The following is a 26,995-nucleotide window of genomic DNA, read 5'->3' as shown; positions in this document are numbered from 1 at the left end:
AGGGATGCAAAATCAAGTTAGACCTGGCCTTAGTCTTCAACGAACTGGGAAGGCCATAAAAAAGTATTTCTTCTGTGGAAAGAAATTGGAAGTTCCTTTTGGATTGAAGAAAAGTGGCCTTTTAGGAGAATGGTGCTTACTTCTTTCTTTTCTCTTTCTTTCTTTTTTTTTTTTTTTTGGTAACAGAACAAACAAGAGAGAACAGTCACAGGACTACTGAAGGCTCTAAAGATATCCTCTGATGTAAAAATCTATCTCTTGGGCTGGGTGTGGTGGCTCAGGCCTGTAAATCCCAGCACTTTGAGAAATTGAGACAGCTTGCTTGAGTCCAGCCTGGGAAACCAGTGAAACCTCCTCTGTAAAAAAATTAGCAAGGTGGTGTGTGGCTGTAGTCCCAGTTACTCAGGAGGCTGAGATGGGAGTATCACCTGAACCCAGAAGGCTGAGGCTGCAGTAAGACTGCACTCCAGCCTGGGTGATAGAAGGAATGGAGGGAGGGAGGGAAGAAAAGAGTGAGGGAGGGAGGAAAGAAAGAGAGGAGAGAGAGAAAGGAGGAAGGGAGGGAGGGAGGGAGAGAGGGAAGGAAGGAAGGAAGGAAGGAAGGAAGGAAGGAAGGAAGGAAGGAAGGAAGGAAGGAAGGAAGGAAGACAAAGAAAACGAAAAAAGCAAACAGGCCAGTCGCGGGGTGGCGCCTGTAATCCCAACACTTTGGGAGGCCAAGGTGGGCGGATCACCTGAGGTCAGGCGTTCAAGACCAACCTGACCAACATGGAGAAAACCCGTTTCTACTAAAAAGACAAAATTAGTCGGGCATGGTGGCGCATGCCTGTAATCCCAGCTACTAGGGAGGCTGAGGCAGGAGAATCGCTTGAACCCGGGAGGCGGAGGTTGCAGTGAGCCGAAATCGCACCATTGCACTCCAGCCTGGGCAACAAGAGCTAAACTCCGTCTCAAGAAAATAATAATAATAATAATAAAGCAAACAAAAAACCACCAACAAAATAACCTCTTTTTCATTATCAAGGCTTGTGAGAGACAGAATAAATTCTCTTAACAATCTTTAAATGAGCATTTGTATGAAAGTACTACACGAGAAATCAGTTGAAGGGCTAGGATGATTTGAATGAAGAAACAAGGAAATAAGCTGGACAGAGTAATTTGACAGAGAGATTACAAATTCTAGCAACCACGGTATCTTCAGTGTCTAGTGCATCACATATGTTCATTAAATAATTGTTCGGGGAAGGTAGAGTGTGACGTAATGGTTCGCCAAAGCCAAGAAGAAAAAGCCACGTGGCTGTATTTACCTTTTCATGTCACGTGATGCTACGTGCCCAACCCAGTCAAACTCTAGTCCACCGCCCCCCATCCCTGGCCAGAGGATTTGATTGTAATTGGTTATCTTATGGGCACGTGGCTCTCGATCTCTCTTTTCTATTGGTGACTAGTGGCCCAGCCCCCTGGTCTACTGCCCGGTCCACCCCTCTCAAGCTCCGCCCTTCTCGCGCGCAAAAGAAACGCGAGTCTGCGCAGGCGCAGTGACTGGTAATGAGCGCACCAGACTGCGTCTGCTAGAGGTGGTGGCGGCCGCAGCTCCTGTCTGCGGCTTCGTGGGGTCCTGGCGGCGCTCTTCTCCTGAGCCAGAATCCAGGAGGAAGGACAAAGTGAGCGTTAGAGTGAAAAAAGAGGGCGAACCCACGTGGATGTTACTCTCGAAGTCACTTTTCCCTGTTCCCCAGCTCCCTCATGCCTGTTTCCTGTGGGCATTGCCTTCTTTGATTTTATCCCAGGGACGGATTAGCGGGTAGGGAAAGTGGGGTGCAGGGAACGAAGGGGAGCTGGGAGGAGAGATGCCCAAGCAGAGAGGTGAGGGGGTGTTGGGCGAGCTACAGGCCCCTGAGGCGCCCCACATTTACACTCAAATTTTCACCCAAACGTTGAAGGGGTAAAAAACCCGAAGAGATTTGCTGGTCTAACCTCCGTGCTTTTGCATGAGTTGCCTCCTCCCTTTTCCTACCTGGTGAAGGCATGTTTGTCTTTCAGAACCCAGCCTGGGTCACTTTTGGAAGTTTCCTGAGCTTTGTTCTTCCCCAGGTACAGCTGTTGTTACCCCAGCAGGTTTCTACAGCACAAAGTCCAAGAGCGAGCTCACAACTTGACAGACTGGCCTTCATTCCTGGTCTAGTCACGTTCTTGCTGACCTTGGGCAGATTACACAAAGTCTCCAAGCTTCAGTCTTCATCTTCAAAAAGAAGTAATAGTGCTCATATATATCGTAGGGTTGTGGGAATTAAGTGTACAACTATGTTATGTAAATGCTTCCCAAGTGCTTGTTGTATAGTAAATGTTCAATAAATCTTATTTTCCTAAGGGGAACGAGAGGAAAGGATACACACTTTAATTTTTCTTTAGAAAGTCTTTATTACATTAAGCAAACCTTGATTTATAATCTTTTCCTATTTTTTTAAACCTATTATTATTATTATTTGAGATGGAGTTTTGCTCTTGTTGCCCAGGCTGGAGTGCAATGGCTCGATCTCAGCTCACTGCAACCTCCGCCTCCCAGGTTCAAGCAATTCTCCTGCCTCAGCCTCCCAAGTAGCTGGGATTACAGGCGTCTAGCACCATGCCTGGCTAATTTTGTATTTTTAGTAGAGATCAGGTTTCACCATGTTGGTCAGACTGGCTGGTTTTGAACTCCTGACCTCGGGTGATCCATCTGCCTTGGCCTCCCAAAGTGCTGGGATTACAGGCATGAGCCACCGCACCTGGCCTATTATTATTATTATTTTTGAAATGGAATCTTGCTCTATTGCCCCAGCCAGAGTGCAATGGCACAATCTCAGCTCACTGCAGCCTCTGCCTCCCGGGTTCAAGCGATTCTCGTGCCTCAGCCTCCTGAGTAGCTGGGACTACAAACGTGCACCACCATGCCTGGCTAATTTTTGTATTTTTAGTAGAATCAGAGTTTTACCATGTTGGCAAGGCTGGTGTCAAACTCGTGGCCTCAAGTGATCCACTCACCTCGGCGTCCCGAAGTGCTGAGGTAACGGGCATGAGCCACCTTGTCTGGCTACCCAAGAGTTTTAATTCCATGCTATATTCCTTTTCTAATAAATTGAGGGGGGAAGAGAGAGAAACCTAGGCCAGGCGTGGCTCACACTTGTAATCCCAGCACTTTGATAGGCCAAGACAGGCGGATTGCTTGAGGTCAGGAGTTCAAGACCAGTCTGACCAACATAGTGAAGACCTATCCCTACTAAAAATCCAAAAAATAGCCAAGTATGGTGGCATGTGCCTGTAATTCTAGCTACTCGGGAGACTGAGGCAGGAGAATTACTTGAACCTGGGTGGGGCGGAGGTTGCAGGGAATGGAGAGCATGTCATTGAACTCCAGCCTGTGTGACAGAGCGAGACTGTCTCCAAAAAAAAAAACCTCCTTTATTGGATTAGTTTTTTATTTTGTTTTATTTATTATTTATTTATTTATTTGAGATGGAGTCTTGTTCTGTTGCCCAGGCTAGAGTGCAGTGGCACCATCTCGGCCCACTGCAGCCTCCCGACTCCCAGGTTCCAGCGATTCTCCTGCCTCAGCCTCCCAAGTAGCTGGGATTACAGGTACACGCCTAGCTAATTGTTTTTTGGATTTTCAGTAGAGCCGGTGTTTCACCATGTTGGCCAGGCTGGTCTCCAGCTCCTGACCTCAGGTGATCTGCAAGCATTGGCCTCCCAAAATTCTGGGATTACAGGCGTGAGCCACCACATCCAGCCTCTTGGATTAGTTTAATTTCTGTCTTCACGAAGTGGAATTCAGCTGTTTTGCAACATAAATATTAAGTAAAAAATCTATATCTCAAAGCAGTGTGTTGAATCTCAGCAAGATTAATATATTTTGAATTAATTATTATATCTGGGCAGCTTCTGTTGGGTGAGTTGGATGATGGTCAGAGTGACCAACTCATCCTGGCTTTAACACTGAAAGGCCTGCATCCTATGAAACCCCCTCAGTACTGGGCAATCTGTGACAGACAGTCACACTACCTAGGAGTGTTGGATTTCCTATTGGTCCTTCCTCTGATCCACTCAGAAAAACTTCAGGGTAGTTCACTTTTGCAAAAGTTCACCTTTATGTATGCCTAAGCATCTCTTGGGAGGTGCTTTCATTAAGTGAGTTAATGTATTGTTAAATGCTTTGCACAGTGTTTGGGTTATGGTATGTGCTCAACAAATGCTTGGGTTTTTTTGTTGTTGATGGTGGTGGTGGCAGTTTTTTGAGACAGACTTTTTTACTCTTCTTGCCCAGGCTGGAGTGCAATATAGCACGATCTCGGCTCACCGCAACCTCCGCCTCCCGGGTTCAAGCAATTCTGCCTCAGCCTCCCAAGTAACTGGTATTACAGGCACCTGCCGCCACTCCTGGATAATTTTTTGTATTTTTGGTGGAGACAGGGTTTTGCCATTTTGGCCAGGCTGGTCTCAAACTCTTGACCTCAGGTGATCTGCCCACCTCAGCCTCCTAAAGGGCTGGGATTACAGGCATAAGCCACCATACCCGGCCAGTAAATGCTTGTATTTGAGAGGTGAGAGAGAAAGATACCGTTTATGAGAGGACTAAGAGGAAGAATATGAGTTAGTGGGGAGGAAGTTTCCAGTCTTATGTACCCGTTTGCCTATATGAATTCCACTTACTAAAACCATGACAGCAGAGCAGAACTGCTGAAGCAACTGAGTAGGGACACGACCCAAAGTCATGCCCAAGGCTGGTCTTGTGCAGTTGGGACAACAGAACCAGGCCAGTGGCAAACTGATAGCACCGCCTACTTTCTTACTCTAACCAAGGGCACATACAAGTGGGGTGGGAGCTGCCATGATGGTAGAAAGCAAGGGACTTAAAGCATGGAGGCAGACATGAGGAGAGGCAGCTTCAGGAAATACCAGGTTCCTCTTGGGATGCGTTTTTTGGTGGAAAGAATTCCATCTCAGGAGGAAATATGAACAAAGCAAACATTCCAGAGGCTCTCCAGGCTTGATTTTGTCATTCGTGCCAGTGCTGAGGTGCGGAAAGAGCCTGCCTTCCCTCCCTGGCTGCCTAATCTGCTATCCGCTGGGCACTTCATTGTTTTCTTTTTTTCTAAGTGCAGAAATCCTGGGCAAGGCCACTCCATTGTAACCATTCCTGGTCTCCTTGGCCAGGTGTACTGCTGGTTTTTACTTCAACTTTAGGCTGGATCACCTTTGCAGTGGTCCATAATCTGTAATCTGATCCTAATCTGCAGACAAATTAGATTGCTAAAAAAAGGAAAATACTACTCCACACACAGTGGCTCATGCCTGCAATCCCAGCACTTTTTGGGAGGCCAAGGCAGGCAGAACACTTGAGGTTAGGAGTTCAAGACCAGCCTGACCAACATAAGTGAAACTTCATCTCTACTAAAAATACAAAAATTAGTTGGATATGATGGCGCATGCCTGTAATCCCAGCTATTTAGGAGGCTGAAGCAGGAGAATTGCTTGAACCTGGGAGGCAGGGGTTGCATTGAGACAAGATGAAGCCATTGCACTCCAGCCTGGGTAACAGAGCAAGACGCTATCTTAAAAAAACAAACAAACAAACAAACAAAAAACTGGAAGGAAAGTCTACCTGGATTCTCGTCCTGGCTCTGACATCATATAGTGTGGCCTTAGGTAAATCTGGATTTTAGTTTCCCAAGAAATGAAATGAGGCTAGGCACGGTGACTCATGCCTGTAATCCCAGCATTTTGGGAGGCTGAGGCAAGTGGATCACTTGAGGTCAGAAGTTCAAGCAGACTGAACAATATGGTGAAACCCCGTCTCTAGTAAAAATACAAAAATTAGCTGGGCATGGTGGTGTGCTCCTGCAGTCCCAGCAACTTGGGAGCCTGAGGCAGGAGAATTGCTTGAACTTGGGAGGTGGAGGTTGCAGTGGGCCAACATCACGCCACTGCACTCTAGCCTGGGCGACAGAGAAACGCTCCATCTCAAAAAAAAGAAAAAGAAAAAAAAGTAGGATAGACTAAATTTTCTCTGATTCTGTCATTCTGTGTGATACTCTGACGTTTTTTATTAGAGAATGGGGTGGGAGGGGTGGCGGTGGGAAACAGTATATTCTCTTCCAGCCACTTGAGGACAAGAAGTTGTACCTTTGTCTCCTTAGTACCTTAAAACTACTACTGTGTCTGTCGATAGCTCGATGAAGCTGGGCACTGTCGCAAGTGCCTGTGATCCCAGCACTTTGGGAGGCCGAGCCAGGTGGATTGCTTGAGCCTAGAAGTGCAAGACCAGCCTGAATAACAGAGTGGGACCCTGACTCTACAAAAAAATTTTAGTCCCAGCATGGTGGCTCACACCTGTAATCCTAGCACTTTGGGATTTCAAGGTAGGTGGATCAGCTGAAGTCAGGAGTTTGAGACCAGCCTGGCCAACATGGCCAAACCCCGTCTCTACTAAAAATACAAAAATTAGCCAGGCGTGGTGGCAAATGCCTATAAGCCCAGCTACTCAGGAGGCTGAGGCAGGAGAGTTGCTTGAACCTGGGAGGCAGAGGTTGCAGTGAGCCGAGATCGCGCCATTGCACTCCAGCGTGGGCAACAAGAGTTGCCCAAGAAACTCCATCTCAAAAAATAATAATACTAATAATAATTTTTTTAATTGTCGATGAGATTTGTGGATGACCGTGGCTTGAGATTCAAGCCAGATTGTAATACAATTGTTAGTACTAACTTTGGGTAACAGGAAATCTCGTTGAAAGCAATTCAGGATCCCCATCCACAAAAAAGCTGGAAAGAGATTTACTTACAACCTTACACCTCTTCAGATTAATGAACATGAGCAAACCTGCAGTGGTTCAGGTAAAAAGAACTCTCTGTTTTCACAATCTTAGATTATCCTAGTTTACTGAAATTTGCTTCCTGGGCAGGTGCAGGATGAACATGTATTGACTGCCCTAATTTTAGACAAAAAGCTATCAGGGCTGGGCGCAATGGCTCATGCCTGTAATCCCAGCACTGTGGGAGCCCGAGGCGGGTAGATCATGAAGTCAGGAGTTCGGGACCAGCCTGACCGACATGGTGAAGCCCCATCTTTACTAAAAATACAAAAATTAGCCGGGTGTGGTGGTGCATGCCTATAATCCCAGCTACTCGGGAGGCCGAGGCAGGAGAATCACTTGAACCCGAGAGGAAGAGGTTGCAGTGAGCTGAGATCATGCCACTGCACTGCAGCTTGGGCGACAGAGCAGACTCTGTCTCAAAAAAAAAAAAAAAAGGCTATCAGGAATGTGGATCTTTCTTTTACCCACCTCACTTTTTTTTTTTTTTAAAGATAGGGTCTTGTCCGGGCGCGGTGGCTCACGCCTGTAATCCCAGCACTTTGGGAGGCCAAGGCGGGTGGATCACGAGGTCAAGAGATCGAGATCATCCTGGTCAACATGGTGAAACCCCATCTCTACTAAAAATACAAAAAGTTAGCTGGGCATGGTGACGCGTTTCTGTAATCCCAGCTACTCAGGAGGCTGAGGCAGGAGAACTGCCTGAACCCAGGAGGCAGAGGTTGCAGTGAGCCGAGATCGTGCCATTGCACTCCAGCCTGGGTAACAAGAGCGAAACTCTGTCTTAAAAAAAAAAAAAAAAGATAGGGCCTTGTTCTGTCACCCAGGCTGGAGTGCAGTGGTGCAATCATGGATCACTGCAGCCTCGACCTCCTAGGCGCAAATGATCCTTCACCTCAGCCTCCCGAGTAACTGGGACTATAGCCACATACCACCACGCCCAGCTAATTTTCAATTTTTTTATGGAGATGGGGTCTCACTATGTTACCCAAGCTGCAGCTTACTTTTGATGAGATTGTACAGAAAGCTTTAGCCTGGTACACTGATTCTTTTCGGCTAACTCGGGCATCTAACAAGTCTTGCTTCTTTCCTCTGTGGAAACAAATCAACTTAAGTGCCTACTTAGGAATGAACTGTTTCTACAGACTAGGTTCAAGCCAGGTGTCTACTCTGACAGCTGAAATGGAACAAAAATCAATCCTTAGAAAACTGTTATAAAGCCTCATTCTCTCTGGGCATGGCGGCTCACGCCTGTAATCCCAGCACTTTGGGAGATTGAGGTGGGCAGATCACTTGAGGTCAGGAGTTCAAGACAAGCCTGGCCAACATGGTAAAACCCCATCTCTATTAAAAATATAAAAATTAGCTTGGCGTGGTGGTTCATGCCTGTAGCCCCAGCTAATTGGGGTCTGAGACAGGAGAATTACTTGAACCCAGGAGGTGGAGGTTGCAGTGAGCCGGTATCATGCCATTGCACTCCAGCCTGGGTGACAGAGTGAGACTGTCTAAAAAAAACAAAAGGAAGGAAGGAAAGGAAAGAAAGAAAGAGAGGCCAGGTGTGGTGGCTCACACCTGTAATCCCAGATCTTTGGGAAGTCTGGGCAGGCAGATCACAAGGTCAGGAGTTCCAAACTAGACTGACCAACATGGTGAAACCCTGTCTCTACTAAAAATACTTAAATTAGCCAAGTGTGGTGATGCACAACTGTAATCCCAGCTACTTGGGAGGCTGAGGGAGGAGAATCATTTGAACCTGGGAGGCGGAGGTTGCAGTGAGCCAAGATCACACCACTGCATTCCAGCCTGGCCAATACTCTGTCTCAAAAAAAAAAAAAAAAATCATTCATTACTTATTTTTTCAAAAATTATATCAAAATGGTTCAGTTAAAGACACTTAGTCATTTGGATTATAAATTTAGTCATTTCCTTCCACCCCTGCCCACAAAATTAGTGAGATCCTTGGGTTAGCACTCCAGAGACCATTCTGGCCTACGTATGTCCTAGGTCATTTCTCATGCTAGGTGAAATAAAAAGGAAATGAATGCAGCTGCTTCTTTGAAAAAGTCTTTCTTCAGGGGCAATTCTCATCAGGATAGACCTTAACTCATGGTCTGGGAAAGCTGCCGGGTCGAGGCATGGGATGGCAGAGAGATAGTTGTTTGTCGCCCTCTACAGGCTGCTGCACTCAGTGAGCTTCGATTAGGTTTGAGAAAAAAGGGATGCTGCATAAACACGTTAATGTCAAGATAAACTGGGGATGGGATGCAGGAAATGCTTGTGACCATCAGCCTATCATTCAAAATACCAGGCCGGGCGCGGTGGCTCAAGCCTGTAATCCCAACACTTTGGGAGGCCGAGGTGGGTGGATCACGAGGTCAAGAGATCGAGACCATCCTGGTCAACATGGTGAAACCCCGTTTCTACTAAAAATACAAAAAATTAACTGGGCATGGTAGCGCATGCCTGTAATTCCAGCTACCCAGGAGGCTGAGGCAGGAGAATTGCCTGAACCCAGGAGGCGGAGGTTGCGGTGAGCCAAGATCCCGCCATTGCACGCCAGCCTGGGTAACGAGCGGAAGTCCGTCTCAAAAAAAAAAAACCCATAGCACTTAGGACATGGAAAGATAACCACTATATATTGTTAAGTGAAAATAGGTTGTAATAAAACACTAAGCACAGCTTGATTCAATTTTCAGAGAAACAGATTTAGTTATACCAGAATGTTAAGCTTCGGCTCTCTCAGTGGTGAGATTATGGGTAATTTATATTATCCTCTTATACATAGTGCTTAACTTTCTACAATAAATATATATTATTCTAGTTGTAGGAAACTAGTTTAAAAGTGTTTTGGTTTTGTTTTGTTTTTAAGACAGTCTTGCTCTGCTGCCATGCGGGAGTGCAGTGGCACAGCCACCACTCACTGCAGCCTAAGCAATCCTCTCATCTCAGGCTTCTGAGTAGCTGGGACTATGGATGGGTATGTGCCACTACACCTGGCTAATTTTTTATTTTCGTAGAGACGGGAGTCTTCCTATGTTGCCAGGGTTGGTTTTGAACTCCTGGGCTCAAGCAGTCCTCCTGCCTCAACCTCCCAAAGTGCTGAGAGTATAGGCATGAGCCACCAGGCCAAGACAGTATCTTTTATTTTATTTTAATATTTATTTTATTTTTTGAGGCAAGGTCTCATTCTGCTGTCCAGTCTAGAGTGTAGTGGCGAGACCATGGCTTACTGCAGCCTCAACTTCCTGGGCTCAAGCAGTCCTTCCATCAGCCTCCCAAGTAATTGGAACTATAGGCACACACCACCACGCCAACTAATTTTTTCTATTTTTTGTAGAGATGGGGTCTCACCATGTTGTCTAGGCTGGTCTTGAACTCCTGGGATCAAGCAATTCTCTCGCTTCAACCTTAAAAGTATCTTTTTCTTTTTAAATTTATTTATTGTTTTGAGACAGGATCTTGCTATGTTACCCAGGCTGCAGTCCAGTGGCACAATCATGGCTCATTGCAGCCTGGATCACCTAAGCTCAAGTGATCCTCCCACATCACCTCCCAAGTAGTTAGGACCACAGGTTTGTGCCACTATGGCTAAACAATTTTTTTGTATTTCTTTTTTTCTTTCTTTCTTTCTTTTTTGGAGACGGAGTTTTGCTCTGTCACCCAGGCTGGAGTGCAATGGCACCATCTCGGCTCACTGCAACCTCCGCCTCCTCCTGGGTTCAAGCAATTCTCCTGCCTCGGCCTCTCAATCAGCTGGGATTACAGGCACCCACCACCATGCCTGGCTGATTTTTTTGTATTTTCAGTAGAGATGGGGTTTCACCAGGTTGGCCTGGCTGGTCTCGAACTCCAGACCTTAGGGTCAAATAAGGAAACAAAGGCTTAAGGCCAGCATGGTGGCTCATGGCTGTAATCCCAGCACTTTGGGAGGCCAAGGAGGGCAGATCACTTGAGGTCAGGGAGTTTGAGACTAGCCTGACTAACATGGTGAAACGCCATCTCTACCAAAAATACAAGAAATTAGCCAGGCATGGTGGCAGGTGCTGGTAATCCCAGCTATTCAGGAGGCTGAGGCAGAAGAATCTCTTGTACCTCTGAGGCAGAGATTGCAGTGAGCCAAGATCGTGTCACCGTACTCCAGCCTGGGCAACAGAGCAAGACTCCATCTCAAAAAAAGCACATATTTTTAAACGTGGTGGTGCCAGTAACATTCTTTTCCTTGATCTGGATGCTGTATGTCTTCATCAAGTTGTCCACTTATGATATGTGCATTTCTCTGTGTGTACAGTATACTTCAATTAAGATAGATTTTAAACGGCCAGGCATGGTAGCTCACGCCTGTAATCCCAGCACTTTGGGAGGCTGAGGCAGGTGGATCACAAGGTCAGGAGTTTGAGATCAGCCCGACCAATATGGCGAAACCCTCAACTAAAAACACAAAAATTAGCCAGGCATGGTAGTGTGCACCTGTAGACCCAGCTACTTGGGAGGCTGAAGCAGGAGAATCGCTTGAACTGGGAGGTGGAGGTTGCAGTGAGCCGAGAGCACGCCACTGCACTCCAGCCTGGGTGACAGCAAGATTCCATCTCAAAAACAAAAAAAGATAATTTTTAAAAAATAGGCCAAGTGTGGTGGCTCACGCCTGTAATCTCAGCACTTTGGGAGGCCTAGGTGGGTGGATCACCTGAGGTCAGGAGTTCAAGACCAGCTTGGCCAACATGGTGAAACCCGTCTCTACTAAAAATACAAAATTAGCCAGTGTGGTAGCACATGCCTGTAGTCCCAGCTACTCGGGAGGCTGAGACAGGAGAAGAGCTTGAACCTGGGAGGCAGAGTCTGTAGTAAGCTGAGATGCAGCCACTACACTCCAGCCTGAGCAAGACAGAGCAATACTGTCTCAAAAAAAAAAAAAAAAAAAAAAAAGGGCTGGGCGCACTGGCTCACATTTGTAATCCCAGCACACTCTGGGAGGCCAATGTGGGTGGATCACAAGATATTGAGACCATCCTGGCCAACATGGTGAAACCCCGTGTCTACTAAAGATACAAAAATTAGCTGGACGTGGTGGGCTCTGTCTGTAGTCCCAACTACTTGCTGATGCAGGAGAATTGCTTGAACCCAGGAGGCAGCGGTTGCAGTGAGCCGAGACCATGCCATTGCATGCCAGCCTGGGCAACAAAGTGAGACTCCATCTTAAAAAAAAAAATGAAGGTTAGACAGAAACTCTCATTCATTGGTGGTTGGGATGCAAAATGGTACAGCCACATATGGAAGACAGTTTGACAGTATGTTACAAAACTAAACATACTTTCACTATAAGATCCAACAATTGGAGGCTCCTTGCTATTTATCCATGAGTCCATAGAAACCTGAACATGGATATTTACAGCACCTTTATTCATAATTGCCAAAACTTGGAAGCAAACAAGATGTCCTTCAGTAGGTGAATGGATAAATCCTGTGTGGCTGTGTAGGAGCAGGGCATATGAGAACTCTGTAACATCTGCTTGATTACACTGTCAACCTAAAAACTGCTCCAGGCTGGGCACGGTGGCTTGCGCCTGTAATCCCAGCACTTTGGGAGGCCGAGGTAGGTGGATCACTTAAAGTTAGGAGTTCAAGACCAGCCTAGCCAACATGGTACAGCCCCATCTCTGCTAAAAATACAAAACTAGCCAGGTATCGTGGTTTGAGATGGAGCAAAACTCCATCTCAAAAAAAAAAAAAAAAAGAAAGAAAAAGAAAAAAGAGATAATGAGATAATTCAGGGTAAACTGAGGGGATATTTGATGATGGTATGGAATTATTTTTACTTTTTTTCAACAATGATTTTTGGCAGTGATATTTTTAATTTTTTAAATGTGATTATAATATTGTAATTAAAAAGAGAGACATATTAAAGTATCTATAAATGGAATAAAATAATGTTTAGTATTTGCTTTAAAATAATCTAGTGGCAGCCAGGCGCGGTGGCTCACGCCTATAATCCCAGCACTTTGGGAGGTCGAGGCGGGTGGATCACAAGGTCAAGAGATCGAGACCATCCTGGTCAACGAGGTGAAACGCCGCCTCTACTAAAAATACAAAAATTAGCTGGGCATGGTGGTGCATGCCTGTAGTCCCAGCTACTTGGGAGGCTGAGGCAGGAGAATTGCTTGAACCCAGGAGGCAGAGGTTGCGGTGAGCCGAGATCGTGCCATTGGACTCCAGTCTGGGTAACAACAGCGAAATTCCATCTCAAAAAAAAAAAAAAAAAAAAAAAATCTAGTGGCAGGGGTGTGAGAAGTAGGGGGATAGAGATGAGACAGTTGTCCATGTGCTATTACTAAAGCCTGGTGATGGGGACACAGGGATATTTACATATACAAAAACAGATACAAAAATAGAATAGTGGGCCGGGCGTGGTGGCTCACGCCTATAATCCCAGCACTTTGGGAGGCCGAGGCAGGTGGATCACGAGGTCAAGATATCGAGACCATCCTGGTCAACATGGTGAAACCCCGTCTCTACTAAAAATACAAAAATTAGCTGGGCATGGTGGCGCACGCCTGTAGTCCCAGCTATTTTCAGGAGGCTGAAGGAGAATTGCCTGAACCCAAGAGGCAGAGGCTGCGGTGAGCCGAGATCGCGCCATTGCACTCCAGTCTGGGTAACAACAGCGAAACTCCGTCTCAAAAAAAAAAAAAAAAAATAGAATAGTGTACATTTCCTGTACACTATTCTATTTTTGTATATATTTGAAATGTGCTAAAATTGAGAGGTAGAACAATTTTCCCTCTATTTTTCTTCATTTTTCACACTTCCTGATACTTTAACCTATTTTATACCTATTTTGTATTTTTTTTTTTTTTTCAAGACAGGGTCTCACTCTGTAGCCCAGGCTGGAGTGCAGTGGCACAACCCAGGCTCACTGCAACTCCTTCCTCCCAGGATCAAGCAATTCTCTCACTTCAGCCACCCACTTCAGCTGGGATTACAGGCGTGTGCCACCACTGCCCCCGGCTAATTTTTGTATTTTTAGTAGAGACAGGGTTTCATTATGTTGGCCAGTCAGGCCTCAAACTCCTGGCCTCAAGTGATCTGCCCACCACAGCCTCCCAAAGTGGTGGCATTACAGGCACCATGCCCAACCTCTATGTTATATTTCTGCTAAAAATGTTTATCCCAAACGTAATAATAGGAAAACAGACAAATAGAAACACAATCTGCGAAACAGTTCACCTCGATTCTTCAGAATGCCCTGAAAGACGAAGTCTGAGGAACTGTCCTCGATTAGGAGCAGCTAAAGAGACATGGGAACTAAATATAGTATCTGAACCAGGATTAGATCCTGAATCATGAACAAATTTACCAAGGATATTATTGGGACTACTGGGACATTTGAATATGGGCTGAATATTACATACAAGTATTTTATCAGCCGGGCACGGTGGCTCACACCTGTAATCCCAGCACTTTGGGAGGCCGAGGCAGGTGGATCACAAGATCAGGAGATCAAGACCAGCCTGGCCAATATGGTGAAACCCCACCTCTACTAAAAACACAAAAATTATCCAGGCATAGTGGCATGTGCCTGTAGTCCCATCTACTCGGGAAACTGAGGCAGAAGAATCACTTGAACCCGGGAAGCAGAGGTTGCAGTGAGCTGAGATGTTGCCACTGCACTCTAGCCTTGGGAAACGGAGCAAGACTCTGTCTAAAAAAAAAAAAATAGTTTTGGCTGGGCATGGTAGCTCCTGCCTGTAATCTCAGCACTTTGGGAGGCTAAGGCTGGCAGACGGCTTGAGCTCAGGAGTTCAAGACCAGCCTAGGTGACAAAGTGAGACCTGTCTCTACAAAAAATACAAAAAAATCAGCTGGGCATGGTGGTGCACACCTATAGTTCCAGCTACTTTGGAGACAGAGGTAGAAGGATGGCTTGAACCTGGGAGGCAGAAGTTGCAGTGAGCCAAGGTCAGGCCATTGTACTTCAGCCTGGGTGACAGAGCCAGACCCTGTCTCAAAAATAATAATTTTAGTGATCCCTTCAGCAGCACATATACTTAAATTAGAACAGTATGGAGAAGATTAGCATGACCCCTGTGCAAGGATGACACACAAATTCATGAATCATTTCATAGAAAGCCAAAAATGTATTTAAAAATGAGTTTTAATTAAGAACAGTCACACATTAAGATACCTAGAACCTTCTATGTTTTGTCAGCGCACCCTGCTCTGTCGAATGGGAACTGGAATCCACTATCTGAGAAGGCATTTACCTTTCGCAGCAAGATTCAAGTCCAAGTCCCTGTTCCACGTTCTGGAACATCAGGCTGTAGTCAGCGTGGGTCTATCAAAGGCAGCAACTCTCCACAACGAGAATTCAGTTTCAGACATGCCAAGTCATCTGACCGTGTGGGCCCAATGTTCAGTATTGCAATTGGCAGCTTCTTCTCCTGGGCAGTGAGGATAAACCTGTAACCAGAGTACACCTGCATGGGAAAGACACACGTAAGAATGTATAGGTTCTCCAGATCTAGAAAAAGTTAAACCAGCCAGGCATGGTGGCTCACGCCTGTAATCCCCAGCAGTTTGGGAAGCCGAGGCAGGCAGATCATGAGGTCAAGAGTTTGAGACCAGCCTGGCCATGATGGTGAAACCCTGTCTCTACCAAAAATACAAAAATTAGCCTGGCGTGGTGCTAGGCACCTGTAATCCCAGCTACTTGGGAGGCTGAGGCAAGAGAATTGCTTGAACCTGGGAGGCGGAGGTTGCAGTGAGCTGAGATGGCACCATTGCATTCCAGCCTGGGTGACAGAGCAAGACTCTGTCTCAAAAAAAAAAAAAAAAAGCCAGGCTCAGTGGCTCACGCCCATAATCCCAACACTTTGGGAGGCTGAGGCAGGCAGATCATGAGGTCAGGAGATTGACACCATCCTGGCTAACATGGTGAAACCCCATCTCTACTAAAAATACAAAAAATTAGCTGGGCATGGTGGCACGCGCCTATAGACCCAGCTACTCAGGAGGCTGAGGCTGGAGAACTGCTTGAACCTGGGAGGTGGAGGTTGCAGTGAGCAGAGATTGCGCCACTGCCCTCCAGCCTGGGTGACAGAGCGAGAGAGAGACTCCCTCTCAAAATAAAGAAAAAAGAAAAAAGTTAAACCAAACGGGGGGGGTCTCTCCAGGACTTCCAATTCTGCACAAGGGGAAGTTACCACTCTAGCCAACTCAGATACCTGCAAGGATGATCCCACCACCAAGAGGGAGTCAGCTTCTTTTACACGCTTGTGCACAAAATCAACTTTGTCAGGGTTCACTGTGTCTCCGAAGAAGACGACGTCTGGTTTCAGACGGCCTCCACATTGAACGCAGGATGGGACCTGAAAGTTCTGGACTTGCTCCTCTGAGAGAAAGGCGTCACCATCAGGAGCCAGGCCATGGGCCTCCGCACTCCAGGTGGGGTTTAGGACTTGGAAGCGCTCCTGCAGCAACCCCCGGGGAGTCTGCTCCCCGCAATCCAAGCACAGGACCCTGGAACCAAGGAAGACGCCAACTGAACAGCCTGCCCTTGGGAGGCACACAGCTGCCAGAGACGTTTCATCCCCAGCCATTTCCAGCCCTTCCAGCACTGCTTCTTTCCCTCACACACAATCCCCACCCCGCGTTAGGCATACTTTCTATTTTTTTTTTTATTTTTGGAGACAGGGTCTGGCTGTTGCCCAGGCTGGAATGCAGTGGCATAATCTCAGCTCACTGCAGCCTCGACCTCCTAGGCTCAAGTTATCCTCCCACCTCAGCCTCCTGAGTAGCTCAGACTACACTATAAACATGTGCCACCATGCCCAGCTACGTTTTGTATTTTTGGTAGAGATGGTGTTTCACTATGTCACCCAGGCTAGTCTCAAACTCCTGGCCTCAAATGATCCTCCCACCTTGGCCTCCTAAAATGCTGGGATTACAGGCATAAGCCACTGTGCCTGGCCCATCTGTTTCCTTTCCGTACACTCCTTCCTAACCTTCTGCTATAGCCAACTAATATCCTTGACATGACTGCAAATGTCTTGCCTGCTGATTTCCTCAGCGCCCAAACCTTCGTTTTTCCCTCTATCCTTTCCCTTGTTGATCTGCTGCATTCGCCACTGTCTATTACCATCCTCTCTAATTACTTCTCCTCCTTGGTTTCCAGGACACTGTCTCCTGCTTCCCTTCTCACCTCTCTAATCACCAGAGCTTGAGCTTGAGCCGCTGATAGGGAGCAGTTTGTGTCTTTTTTATTTTTATTTTTTTAGACAAAGACTCGCTCTGTCACCCAGGCTGGAGTGCAGTGGCACAATCTTGGCTCACTGCAACCTCCACCTCCTGAGTTCAAGTGATTCTCCTGCCTCAGCCTCCCAAGTAGCTGGGATTAAAGGAGCATACCACCACGTCCAGCTAATTTTTATAATTTTAGAAGAGGCGGAGTTTCACTATGTTGGCCAGGCTGCTCTCAAACTCCTGACCTTGTGATCTGCCTGCCTTGGCCTCCCAAAGTGCTGGGATTACAGGTGTGAGCCACCATGCCCAGCCACTGTTTTTTGTTTGTTTCTTTGTTTTTTAAGAGACAGGGTCTTGGCCAGGTGTGGTGGCTCATACCTGGAATGCAGTGGCATGATCATAGCTCACTGCAACCTTGAACTCCTGGGCTCAAGAGATCCTCCTGCGTTGGCCTCCTAAAGTCCTGGGACTATAGGTGTGAGCTACCACACCCAGCCTCATTTTCATCCTTTTAGTTCTAGTCAGCCATCAGATTATGTTGATTTTCTTCTTTTAAAAGTCCCCCTGTGGCCAGGCGTGGTGGCTCACACTTTATAATCCCAGCACTTTGGGAGAGTGAAGTGAGAGAATTGCTTGAGCCCAGGAGTTCCAGACCAGTCTCCGTTTCCTTGGGAAAAGGAGGAAGACTCTGTCTTTTTTTTTTTGAGACAAGGTTTTGCTGTCTCCCATGCTGGGGTGCAATGACACAATCTCGGCTGATTGCAACCTCTGCCTCCCGGGCTCAAGCAGTTCTCCTGCCTCAGCCACCAGAGCAGCTGGGATTACAGGCACCCACTACCATGCCCAACTAATTTTTATAGTTTTAGTAGAGATGGGGTTTCGCCATGTTGGCCATGCTGGTCTCGAACTCCTGACTTCATGTACTGCCCACCTTGGTCACCCAAAAATGCTGGGACTTCAGGCATGAGCCACCACACCCAGCCAAAAAGTTTTGTTTAACTAGCTGGACGTGGTAGCATGTGCCTAGAGTCCTAGCTGCTCTGGAGGCTGAGGCCAGAGGATTCCTTGAGCCCAGGAGTTCTAGGTTACAGGGAGCTATGATGGCACCACTGCATTCTAGACTGGGTGTCAGAGCCAGAACCTGTCTTTAAAAAAAAAAAAAGGCAGGCCACGCACAGTGGCTCATACCTGTAATCCCAGCACTTTGGGAGGCCAAGGAGGCAGGCAGAACACCTGAAGTCAGGAGTTTGAGACCAACCTGACCAACATGGTGAAACCCCATCTCTACTAAAAATGCAAAAATGATCCAGGCATGATGGCAGGTGCCTGTAATCCCAGACACTCAGGAAGCTGAGGCAGTAGAATTGCTTGAACCTGGGAGATGGAGGTTGCAATGAGCCAGGATCACACAACTGCACTCCAGCCTGGGTGACAGAGTGAGACTCTGTCTCAAAAAAAAAAAAAAAAAAAAAAGGCCGGGCATGGTTTCTCACACCTGTAAGCCTAGCACTTTGGGAGGTCAAGGCTGGTGGATTACCTGAGATTAGAAGTTCGAGACTAGCCTAGCCAACACGGCAAAATGCCATCTCTACTAAAAATACAAAAATTAGCCAGGTGTGGTGGTGCACACCTGTAATCCCAGCTACTCAGGAGGGGAATTGCTTGAACCTGGGAGGTGGAATTTGCAGTGAGCTGAGATCTTGCCACTGCACTCCAGCCTGCCTGACGGGAGTGAGACTCCATCTCAAAAAAAAAAAAAAGACCCCTGTGAAATATCAAGAAATCCTGGATTTGTTTTCAAATGCTTAAGAAGAGACAGGGAGAGCATGGATAAAGTAGACATGACAAAATCTTGATAAAACCTTGGAATCTGGGCGATGGTATATGATGGTATTCTCTTTTGTGAATGTTTGAAATTTTCATTACTAAAAAAAGAGATTTTTATCATGAAAAAATTATTTTAATAAACCCATAAGCATCATTAACTCAAATTCCCTAGATACTCTTAGTCTAGGCCCTTCAGGCTGACCTCCCTGACGTGCTCTTTTCAATCCTGTCTAGCCTTCCTCAAATGCTATTTTCATCCTGTTGCTTTCTTGCTCCGAAACCACTAATAAACCCCCTTGGTGTCTCACAACAGACCCAACTGCACACTCTGATTTTCAAATGCAACCATGATTTGGGTCTAACTTTCCCAGACAATCTGGTTTCTACAATTTCCAGGTCCAAACCTCTACAGAGGCCAGGCCAGAGTCTTCTTGGGTCTACAATTTCCCTTCATCTGGAAAGCCGTTTCCCCCTTTTACCTAGAGAAATCTGAGCCAGTTTCAAGCCCCCTATGCCCATAAAAGCTTTCTTGGGGCTGGGTGCGGTGGCTCACGTCTGTAATCCCAGCACCTTGGGAGGTTGAGGCGGGCAGATCACCTGAGGTCAGGAGTTCAAGACCAGCCTGACCAACCTGGAGAATAAACCCCATCTCTACTAAAAATACAAAATTACCTGGTGTGGTGGCACATGCCTATAATCCCAGCTACTCGGGAGGCTGAGGCAGGAGAATCCCTTGAACCCGGGAGGCAGATGTTGCAGTGAGCCGAGATCCTGCCATTGTACTCCAGCCTGGGCAACAAAAGCGAAACTCCATAAAAAGCTTTATTGGGCCAGGTGTGGTGGCTCACACCTGTAATCCCAACACTTTGGAAGACTGAGGAAGGAGGATGGCTTGAGCTCAGGAGTTAGACCAGACAAGACAACACAGCAAGACCCTGTCTCTATTAAAAAAAAAAATTAAAAAGTTTTCTCAACTGATTATCCAATCTTTACTAAATTTGTGTATTTGAACATGCACAGCATATAAATCAAGAACAACACTATTTAGCAATCATGCGTGGTCACTTATCATTAGTTATGGGTTTTGTTTGTTTTGTTTTTGAGAAGGCGTTTCGCTCTTGTTGCCCAGGTTGGAGTGTAGTGGTGCGATCTCGGCTCACTGCAACCTCCGCCTCCCAGGTTCAAACAATTCTCCTGTCTCAGCCTCCTGAGTAGCTGGGATTATAGACATGTGCCACCATGCCCAGCTAATTTTGAATTTTTAGTAGAGACGGGGTTTCATCATGTTGGTCAGGCTGGTCTTGAACCCTTGACCTCAGGTGATCCACCCACCTCAGCCTCCCAAAGTGCTGGGATTACAGGCATGAGCCACCCCGCCCGGCCAATTATGTTATTTTCATGTACCCCCAAATATTACAAAGTTCTTGCCTATAAAGTGGCCGTGTTTTATACTTTGTTGTTTTGTTTTGAGACAACATTTTTCTGTTGCCCAGGCTGGAGTGCAGTGGTGCAATCTCGGCTCACTGCAACCTCTGCCACCCATGCTCAAATGATTCTCCTACCTCAGCCTCCCGAGTAGCTGAAAATACAGGTATGCACCACCATGCCCAGCCAATCTTTGTACTTTTAGTAGAGATTGGGTTTCCCCATATTGGCCAGGCTGGTCTCAAACTCCTGAGCTCAAATTGTCCGCCCCCCTCAGCCTCCCAAAATGCTGGGGTTACAGGTGTGAGCCACTGCGCTCAGCCTATCCTTTGGTTTTGACCTCTCCACACCACTAAGAAGCACAATAGTGTCATAATATACTTCATAGTATAATGTATGTACACCATACATTCTAGGCACCCGGTAAATAGTTCACTACTGGCCGACTGACTTCAGTCCTCAGAGAAGCCTCTCCGGGGCTTAAAGAAAGAGTCTCCAGGCTGGGCACAGTGGCTCACACCTGTAATCCCAGCACCTTGGGAGGCTGAGGCAGGTAGATCATGAGGTCAGGAGTTCAAGACCAGACTGGCCAACACAGTGATACTCCGTCTCTACTAAAAATACAAAAAATTACCCGAATATGGTGGTGTACTCCTGTAGTCCCTGGGAGACTGAGGCACGAGAATTGCTTGAACCTGGGAGGCAGAGGTTGTGGTGAGCCAAGACCCTGCCACTGCACTCCAGTCTGGGTGACACAGCAAGACTCTAGCTCAAAAAAAAAAAAAGTTTTTGTAGAGACTGAGTCTGGCTGTGTTACGCAGGCTGGTCTTGATCTCCTGGCCTCAAGCAATCCTCCTGTCTCAGCCTCCTGAGTTGCTGGGATGACAGGTATGAACCACAGCACCTGGTGCGCATGCAGTTTCCTGTGTCTTTCTTGCCTTGATGTTCTCTGCCCATGGAAGCCTCCTTGGGAGGAGCAGAGTCAAAATGTTAAGGAGTTAATTCCACTAGAGCAATCCTGGCCCAATGAGGGAAGAAAGATGGTGAATAAATACCCAGCTTCAAGGCCAAGCACAGTGGCTCACACCTATAATCCCAGCACTTGCAGATGCCAAGGCAGGAGGATCACATGACCCCAGGAGTTCAAAACCAACCTGGGCAACATGGTAAGACTGTGTCTCTACAAAAAATAAAAATAAAATTAAAAATTAGCTGAGTGTGTTGGTGTTTGCCTGTAGTCCCAGCTACTTAGGAGGCTGGGGTGAAAGGATCACTTGAGCCCAGGAGATTGAGCTGTAATGAGCTGTAATCACACCACTGCACTCCAGCCTGTGTGACAGAGTGAGATTCTGGTTTCTGTCACACACAGACACACACACACACACACACACCACACAAAGGAAAAAAAAAGAAAAAAGAAAAAAAATCACCCTAGCTTGCTCAACTTTCTTTTTTTTTCAGACAGTCTTACTCTGTCGCCCAAGCTGGAGTGCAGGGGCAAGATCTCAGCTCACTGCAACCTCTGCCTCCCAGGTTCAAGCGTTTCTCCTGCCTCAGCCTCCTGAGTAGCTGGGATTAGAGGTGTGTGCCACCACACCCAGCCAATTTTTGTATTTTTAGTACAAACGGGGTTTTGCCATGAAACTTGAACTCCTGACCTCAGGTAATCTGCCGGCCTTGGTCTCCCAAAGTGCTGGGATTACAGCAGCTGTAATCCACAACTGGCCTCAACTTTCTTTTTTTTTTTTGAGACGGAGTTTCGTTCTTGCTACCCAGGCTGGAGTGCAATGGCGTGATCTCGGCTCACCGCAACCTCCGCCTCCTGGGTTCAGGCAATTCATCTGCCTCAGCCTCCTGAGAACCTGGGATTACAGGCATGCGCCACCATGCCCAGCTAATTTTTTGTATTTTTAGTAGAGACGGGGTTTCACCATGTTGACCAGGATGGTCTCGATCTCTTGACCTCGTGATCCACCCACCTCGGCCTCCCAAAGTGCTGGGATTACAGGCGTGAGCCACCGCACCCAGCTCAACTTTCTTTTTAAAAAAAGGCTGGGCACGATGGCTCACAGCTGAAATCCCAGCACTTTGGGAAGCCAAGGCAGGTGGATCACAAAGTCAGGAGTTTGAGACCAGCCTGGCCAATATGGTAAAACCCCATCTCTACTAAAAATACAAAAGTTAGCTGGGTGTGGTGGCTATAGTCCCAGCTAATTGGGAGGCTGAGGCAGGAGAACTGCTTGAATCCAGGAGGCAGAGGTTGCAGTGAGCTGAGATTGCACCAGTGCACTCTAGTTTAGGTGACAGAGGGAGATTCTGTCTCAAAAAAAAAAAAACCCATTATTTTATTTACTTTATTTCTATAGAGACAGGATCTCTGTTTTAAGCCTGCCAAGAAAAAGAAAAAAAGATGGGATCTCACTATGTTGGCCAGGTTGGTCCTGAACTCTTAGCCTCAAGCAATCTACCTGCCTCAGCTAGGATTACAGGCATGAGACATTGTGCACAGCTCTCAACTTCTTTTTTCCTTTCCTTTCCTTTTTTTTTTTTGAGATGGAGTCTTCTCTGTTGCCCATACTGGAGTGCAGTGGTGTGATCTTGGCTCACTGCAACTTCTGCCTCCCAGGTTCAAGGGATTTTCCTGCCTCAACCTCCCAAGTAGCTGGGATTACAGGCATGTGCCACCACACCCGGCTAATTTTTATATTTTTAGTAGTGACGACGGGGTTTCACCATGTTGGCTGAAGCTGGTCTAGAACTCCTGAGCTCAAGTGATCTGCCCACCTCAGCCTCCCAAAGTGCTGGGATTACAGGCCGTGAGCCAAGGCACCCAGCTCCAGCCCTTGAGTTTCAATGAGACAATCCTCAGCATGTCCTAGACAGTTGGAGGGTCCTCCCTCTCAACTGTCTCAAGGTCTAAGACTGTGGTGATCAAGTCAGCCAAGGTCCCTACTCTCCCAAAACAACACAAGTGTTTGCGTTCAAACTGTCTACACCTCCTGCACCTGTGCATGCATCCGTGGAGCTCTGTTAAGCGCCGACTCCCCGCCTTGGTGTGCAGAGCATCCACATTTTGGGTCACCAACCAGTACAGCTTTCCGAGTTTCTCCCAGGTGCTCAAAGCCCAGTGTGCAGGGTTAGGCTGGTGGGAGGAGAATCGAGGCCAGCCCACGAAGCTTCTTGCCCAGTACCGCTGGCGGATTGGGGCACTCCGGACAAAATCGCTATGTTGGATGGGCCTGCGGTCAGTGCGGGCATAAAGCCCCACGTTTTCTGACCTGTAGTCTGGTATTCCTGATTCGGTGGAGATTCCTGCCCCAGTCATCACGAGGAGTCTCTTGGAAAGGGTGATGAAGCGCTGTAACTCTTTGACCTTCTCAGGGTCCAAAGGAGGACTTGCTGGCACAAATAACTCAGTGGAACCTTTTGAGCACTGCCGGCTGGGGTTTGCAATCCCACGGCCTTTTGCTGACCTGAAAGTCAACCCAAAGCTCATCTTCATTCTAAAGAAAAAGAAACCTCGTGAGAAACTGGGGTGTTTTTTTCCCTCTCTCTTTTTTTTTTTTTGAGATAGCATCTCCCTCTGTCTCCCAGGCTGGAGTGCAGTGGTGCAATCACAGCTCACTGCAAACTCCATCTCCTGGGTTCAAGCAATTATCTTGCATCAGCCTCCCAAAGAGTGGGATTACGGGTGTGCACCACCACACCTAGCTAATTTTTCTGTATTTTAGTAGAGACGGACTTTCACCATGTTGGCCAGGCTGGTCTTGATATCCTGACATCAGGTGATCTGCCTGACTTGGTCTTCCAAAGTGCTAGGATTATAGGCATAAGCCACTGCACCAGGTCATGGCTTTTTTGTTTGTTTGTTTTTGTTTTTGAGACAGAGTCTGTACCCTCCACGTCCCAGGTTCAAGTGATTCTCCTGCCTCAGCCTCCCAAGCTGGGACTATAGGCAAGTGCCACCATACCTGGCTAATTTTTGTACTTTTAGTAGAGATGGGGTTCCACCATGTTGGCCAGGCTGGTCTCGAACTTCTGAGCTCTAGTGATCTACCTGCCTCAGCATCCCAAAGGGCTGGAGTCTTGGAGCCTGACCCTAGTAGGTCAGATTTTGATGAAGTCCTTTTCAGTGTCCAAAGGAGGACTCGCTGGCACCAATAACCCAATGGAGCCTTTCAAGCACTGCCAGCTGGGGTTTGCAATCCAACGGCCTTTTATACCTTTCAGAGTTTTGATTTTGTTCATGTAATTAAGCACACGCTCACTCCTTTCATTTTTTCTTTTTTATTTTATTTTATTTTTATTTTTTTGAGACGATGTTTTGCTCTTGTTGCCCAGGCTGGAATGCAATGGTTCGATCTCGGCTCACTTCAACCTCTGTCTCCCGGGTTCAAGCAATTCTCCTGCCTCAGCCTCCCAAGTAGCTGGGATTACAGGAATGTGCCACCATGCCCTGCTGATTTTGTATTTTTAGTAGAGACAGGGCTTCTCCATGTTGGTCAGGCTGGTCTCAAACTCCTGAACTCAGGTGATCTGCCCGCCCCAGCCTCCCAAAGTGCTGGGATTATAGGCGTGAGCCACCGTGCCTGGCTTCCTTTTATTTTTTCACTTCCCCCTTATCATTTTAATTTACCCTCCCCTGCAAACTCTGCTACTTGGACACAGCAGAGAGACAAGATCCCTTGCCAGTCAGCTTTTCTAGCTGTAAAAAGAGGGCTGGGCGCGGTGGCTCACGCATGTAATCCTAGCACTTTGGGAGGCCAAGGCAAGTGGATCACTTGAGGTCAGGAGCTCGAGACCACCGTGGCCAACATGGTGAGACCCCATCTCTACTAAAAATACAAAAAAAAAAAAAAAAAAAAAATTAGCCAGACGTGGTGGCACGTGCCTGTAATCCCAGCTACTGGGGAGGCTGAGGCAAGATAATTGCTTGAACCCGGGAGGCGGAGGTTGCAGTGAGTGAGCCGAGATCGCGCCATTGCACTACAGCCTGGGAAAAGAAACGAGACTCCGTCTAAAAAAAAAAAAAAGACTTTGACATATTATTTGATAAAATGCACAAATCCTCTAGTGACATGCACCCCGTATGTAAACATTATTTTATGCTTGGTTTTCCAGATTTGAGATCAGGACCCCGCTTTCTCCTTGACATTCCACAGCAGCACGTGAACAGCTAAACAAACGCACAGTCCGGTTTCCTGAGACCAAAGGGCCAGGAAAACCCCGCTGAAAACGTCCTTCAGTGGAACAGCTGCTCTCTTCCAGGTCCCCCCAAGGGCAAAGAGGAGAAACAGAATCCCTCACAAGAAATCCATAACTTCAGAAACCCGCAGCCCTCACAGAACACACTTACCTCTCACGGTTCCAGGACCACTTCACAACCCACGGTGGGATTGTCTGATTGCACTTGCATTTTGGGACATGTAGTCCAGAAAGCTTAAGTGATGTTAGAAAAACTACAAGTCCCACAATCCTCCGCGTCTCGCAATTTACGTCCAGGATCGCCTCCTGTCGGCTCTTTCTGGTCAGAGGTTCTCCCTTAATATAAAAGCTTATAATCGTGGATTGTTTTGTTTTGTTTTCAATTTTTGTAGGCACATGGTAGATGTATGTATTTATAATGTACATATGACTTTTTTTCTTTTCTCTCTTTTTTTTCTTTTTTGAGACGGAGTTTTGCTCTTGTCGCCCAGGCTGGAGTGCAGTGGCGCGTTCTCGGCTCACTGCACCCTCCCCCGTCCCGGCTTCAAGCGATTCTCCTGTTTCAGCTTCCAGAGTAGCTGGGATTACAGGTGCCCGCCACCACGCCCGGTAAATTTTTTTTTTTTTTTTTTGTATTTTTAGTAGAGACGGGGATTTTGCCATATTCCCCGGGCTGGTCTTGAACTCCTGACCTCAAGTGATCTGCCCGCCTGGCGCTCCGAAAGTACTGGGATTACAGGCGTGAGCCACCACGCCCGGCCGTCTTTTTTATTTTTTGTCTTTTTTTCTTTTTCTGTGCCTATCTATGCTTTACCTACATGAGACGTTTTGGTACAGACATGCAATGAGAAATAAGCACATCATTAATCATGGATCTAGATTTGACTTTTTTTTTTTTTAGGTTTTTGTGTTTTTAGTAGACAGAGTTTCACCATGTTAGCCACGCTGGTCCCAAAGTCTTCATTACTCAAGTGATCCACTGGCCTCCGCCTCCCAAAGAGCTGGGATAACAAGCCTGAGCCACTGTGACCGGCCTAGATTTGACTCATTCTAAATGTCAGTGTTCATGATCCTTTTCATTCACAGCGACAGAATCAGGTCCTCTGCTTTTGGCAAAATACCTTAAACTTGTGAAGAAATACGTTCATAAATATCTGAAAAAGTGATGTTTTTGCGGTTAATATGAAGTCAAATGTATTATACATGGACTAATATACTTAACTTGCTTGGATTCTTCAATTTTATTTATCATCTTGGTTTTTCAATAAGTTAATCAGCACAATGCCTGCATCTCACTCCCAGTGATTCTGATCTACAAATTTCCTAATTGTCCCTAACGTGTAGACAACAGAACCGCTGCTCTACAGCATAACGTAAATAAGATGTCAGTAAATTTGTGTCTTTGGACATAAAGATGGCAGCTAGCAGGGGCCTTGAGGACCATCTAAGGATTC

At 46.8% G+C, this 26,995-nt stretch overlaps 1 protein-coding gene and 1 non-coding gene across 8 annotated transcripts; one reads left to right on the top strand and one right to left on the bottom strand.

Annotated features, from left to right (window-relative positions):
- Window positions 1–1,103: 1,103 nt before the first annotated feature.
- Window positions 1,104–25,750, bottom strand: SIRT4 (sirtuin 4). 7 transcript variants are annotated; one of them, XR_013522156.1, is made up of 6 exons: window positions 25,693–25,750; window positions 23,342–23,839; window positions 19,584–19,700; window positions 16,067–16,361; window positions 15,107–15,319; window positions 1,104–2,366 (listed from the first exon to the last, which is right to left on the bottom strand). XR_013522156.1 is itself a non-coding variant. In XM_054238972.2 (5 exons), exons 2-5 carry the CDS (start codon window positions 23,836–23,838, stop codon window positions 15,167–15,169), a joined length of 1,062 nt encoding a protein of 353 aa, XP_054094947.2. In that variant the 5' UTR covers window position 23,839; window positions 25,693–25,750; the 3' UTR covers window positions 14,980–15,166. The 7 variants fall into 7 exon arrangements, 3 of the variants coding, with proteins under 3 accessions (XP_054094947.2, XP_002807194.4, XP_054094948.2); XR_008474015.2 differs by having other exon boundaries at window positions 1,104–2,242; XR_013522158.1 differs by lacking the exon at window positions 19,584–19,700.
- LOC118144613 (U6 spliceosomal RNA) lies at window positions 14,866–14,972 on the top strand. Its single transcript, XR_004729378.2, has one exon. It is a non-coding gene; the product is annotated as a U6 spliceosomal RNA (small nuclear RNA).
- Window positions 25,751–26,995: the final 1,245 nt, after the last annotated feature.

Source organism: Callithrix jacchus, chromosome 9 (assembly GCF_049354715.1).
Source record: "Callithrix jacchus isolate 240 chromosome 9, calJac240_pri, whole genome shotgun sequence".
Lineage (NCBI taxonomy): Eukaryota > Metazoa > Chordata > Mammalia > Primates > Cebidae > Callithrix > Callithrix jacchus.
The sequence above is the reverse complement of the archived record's forward strand: the minus strand, read 5'-3'. Positions and strand labels throughout refer to the sequence as shown.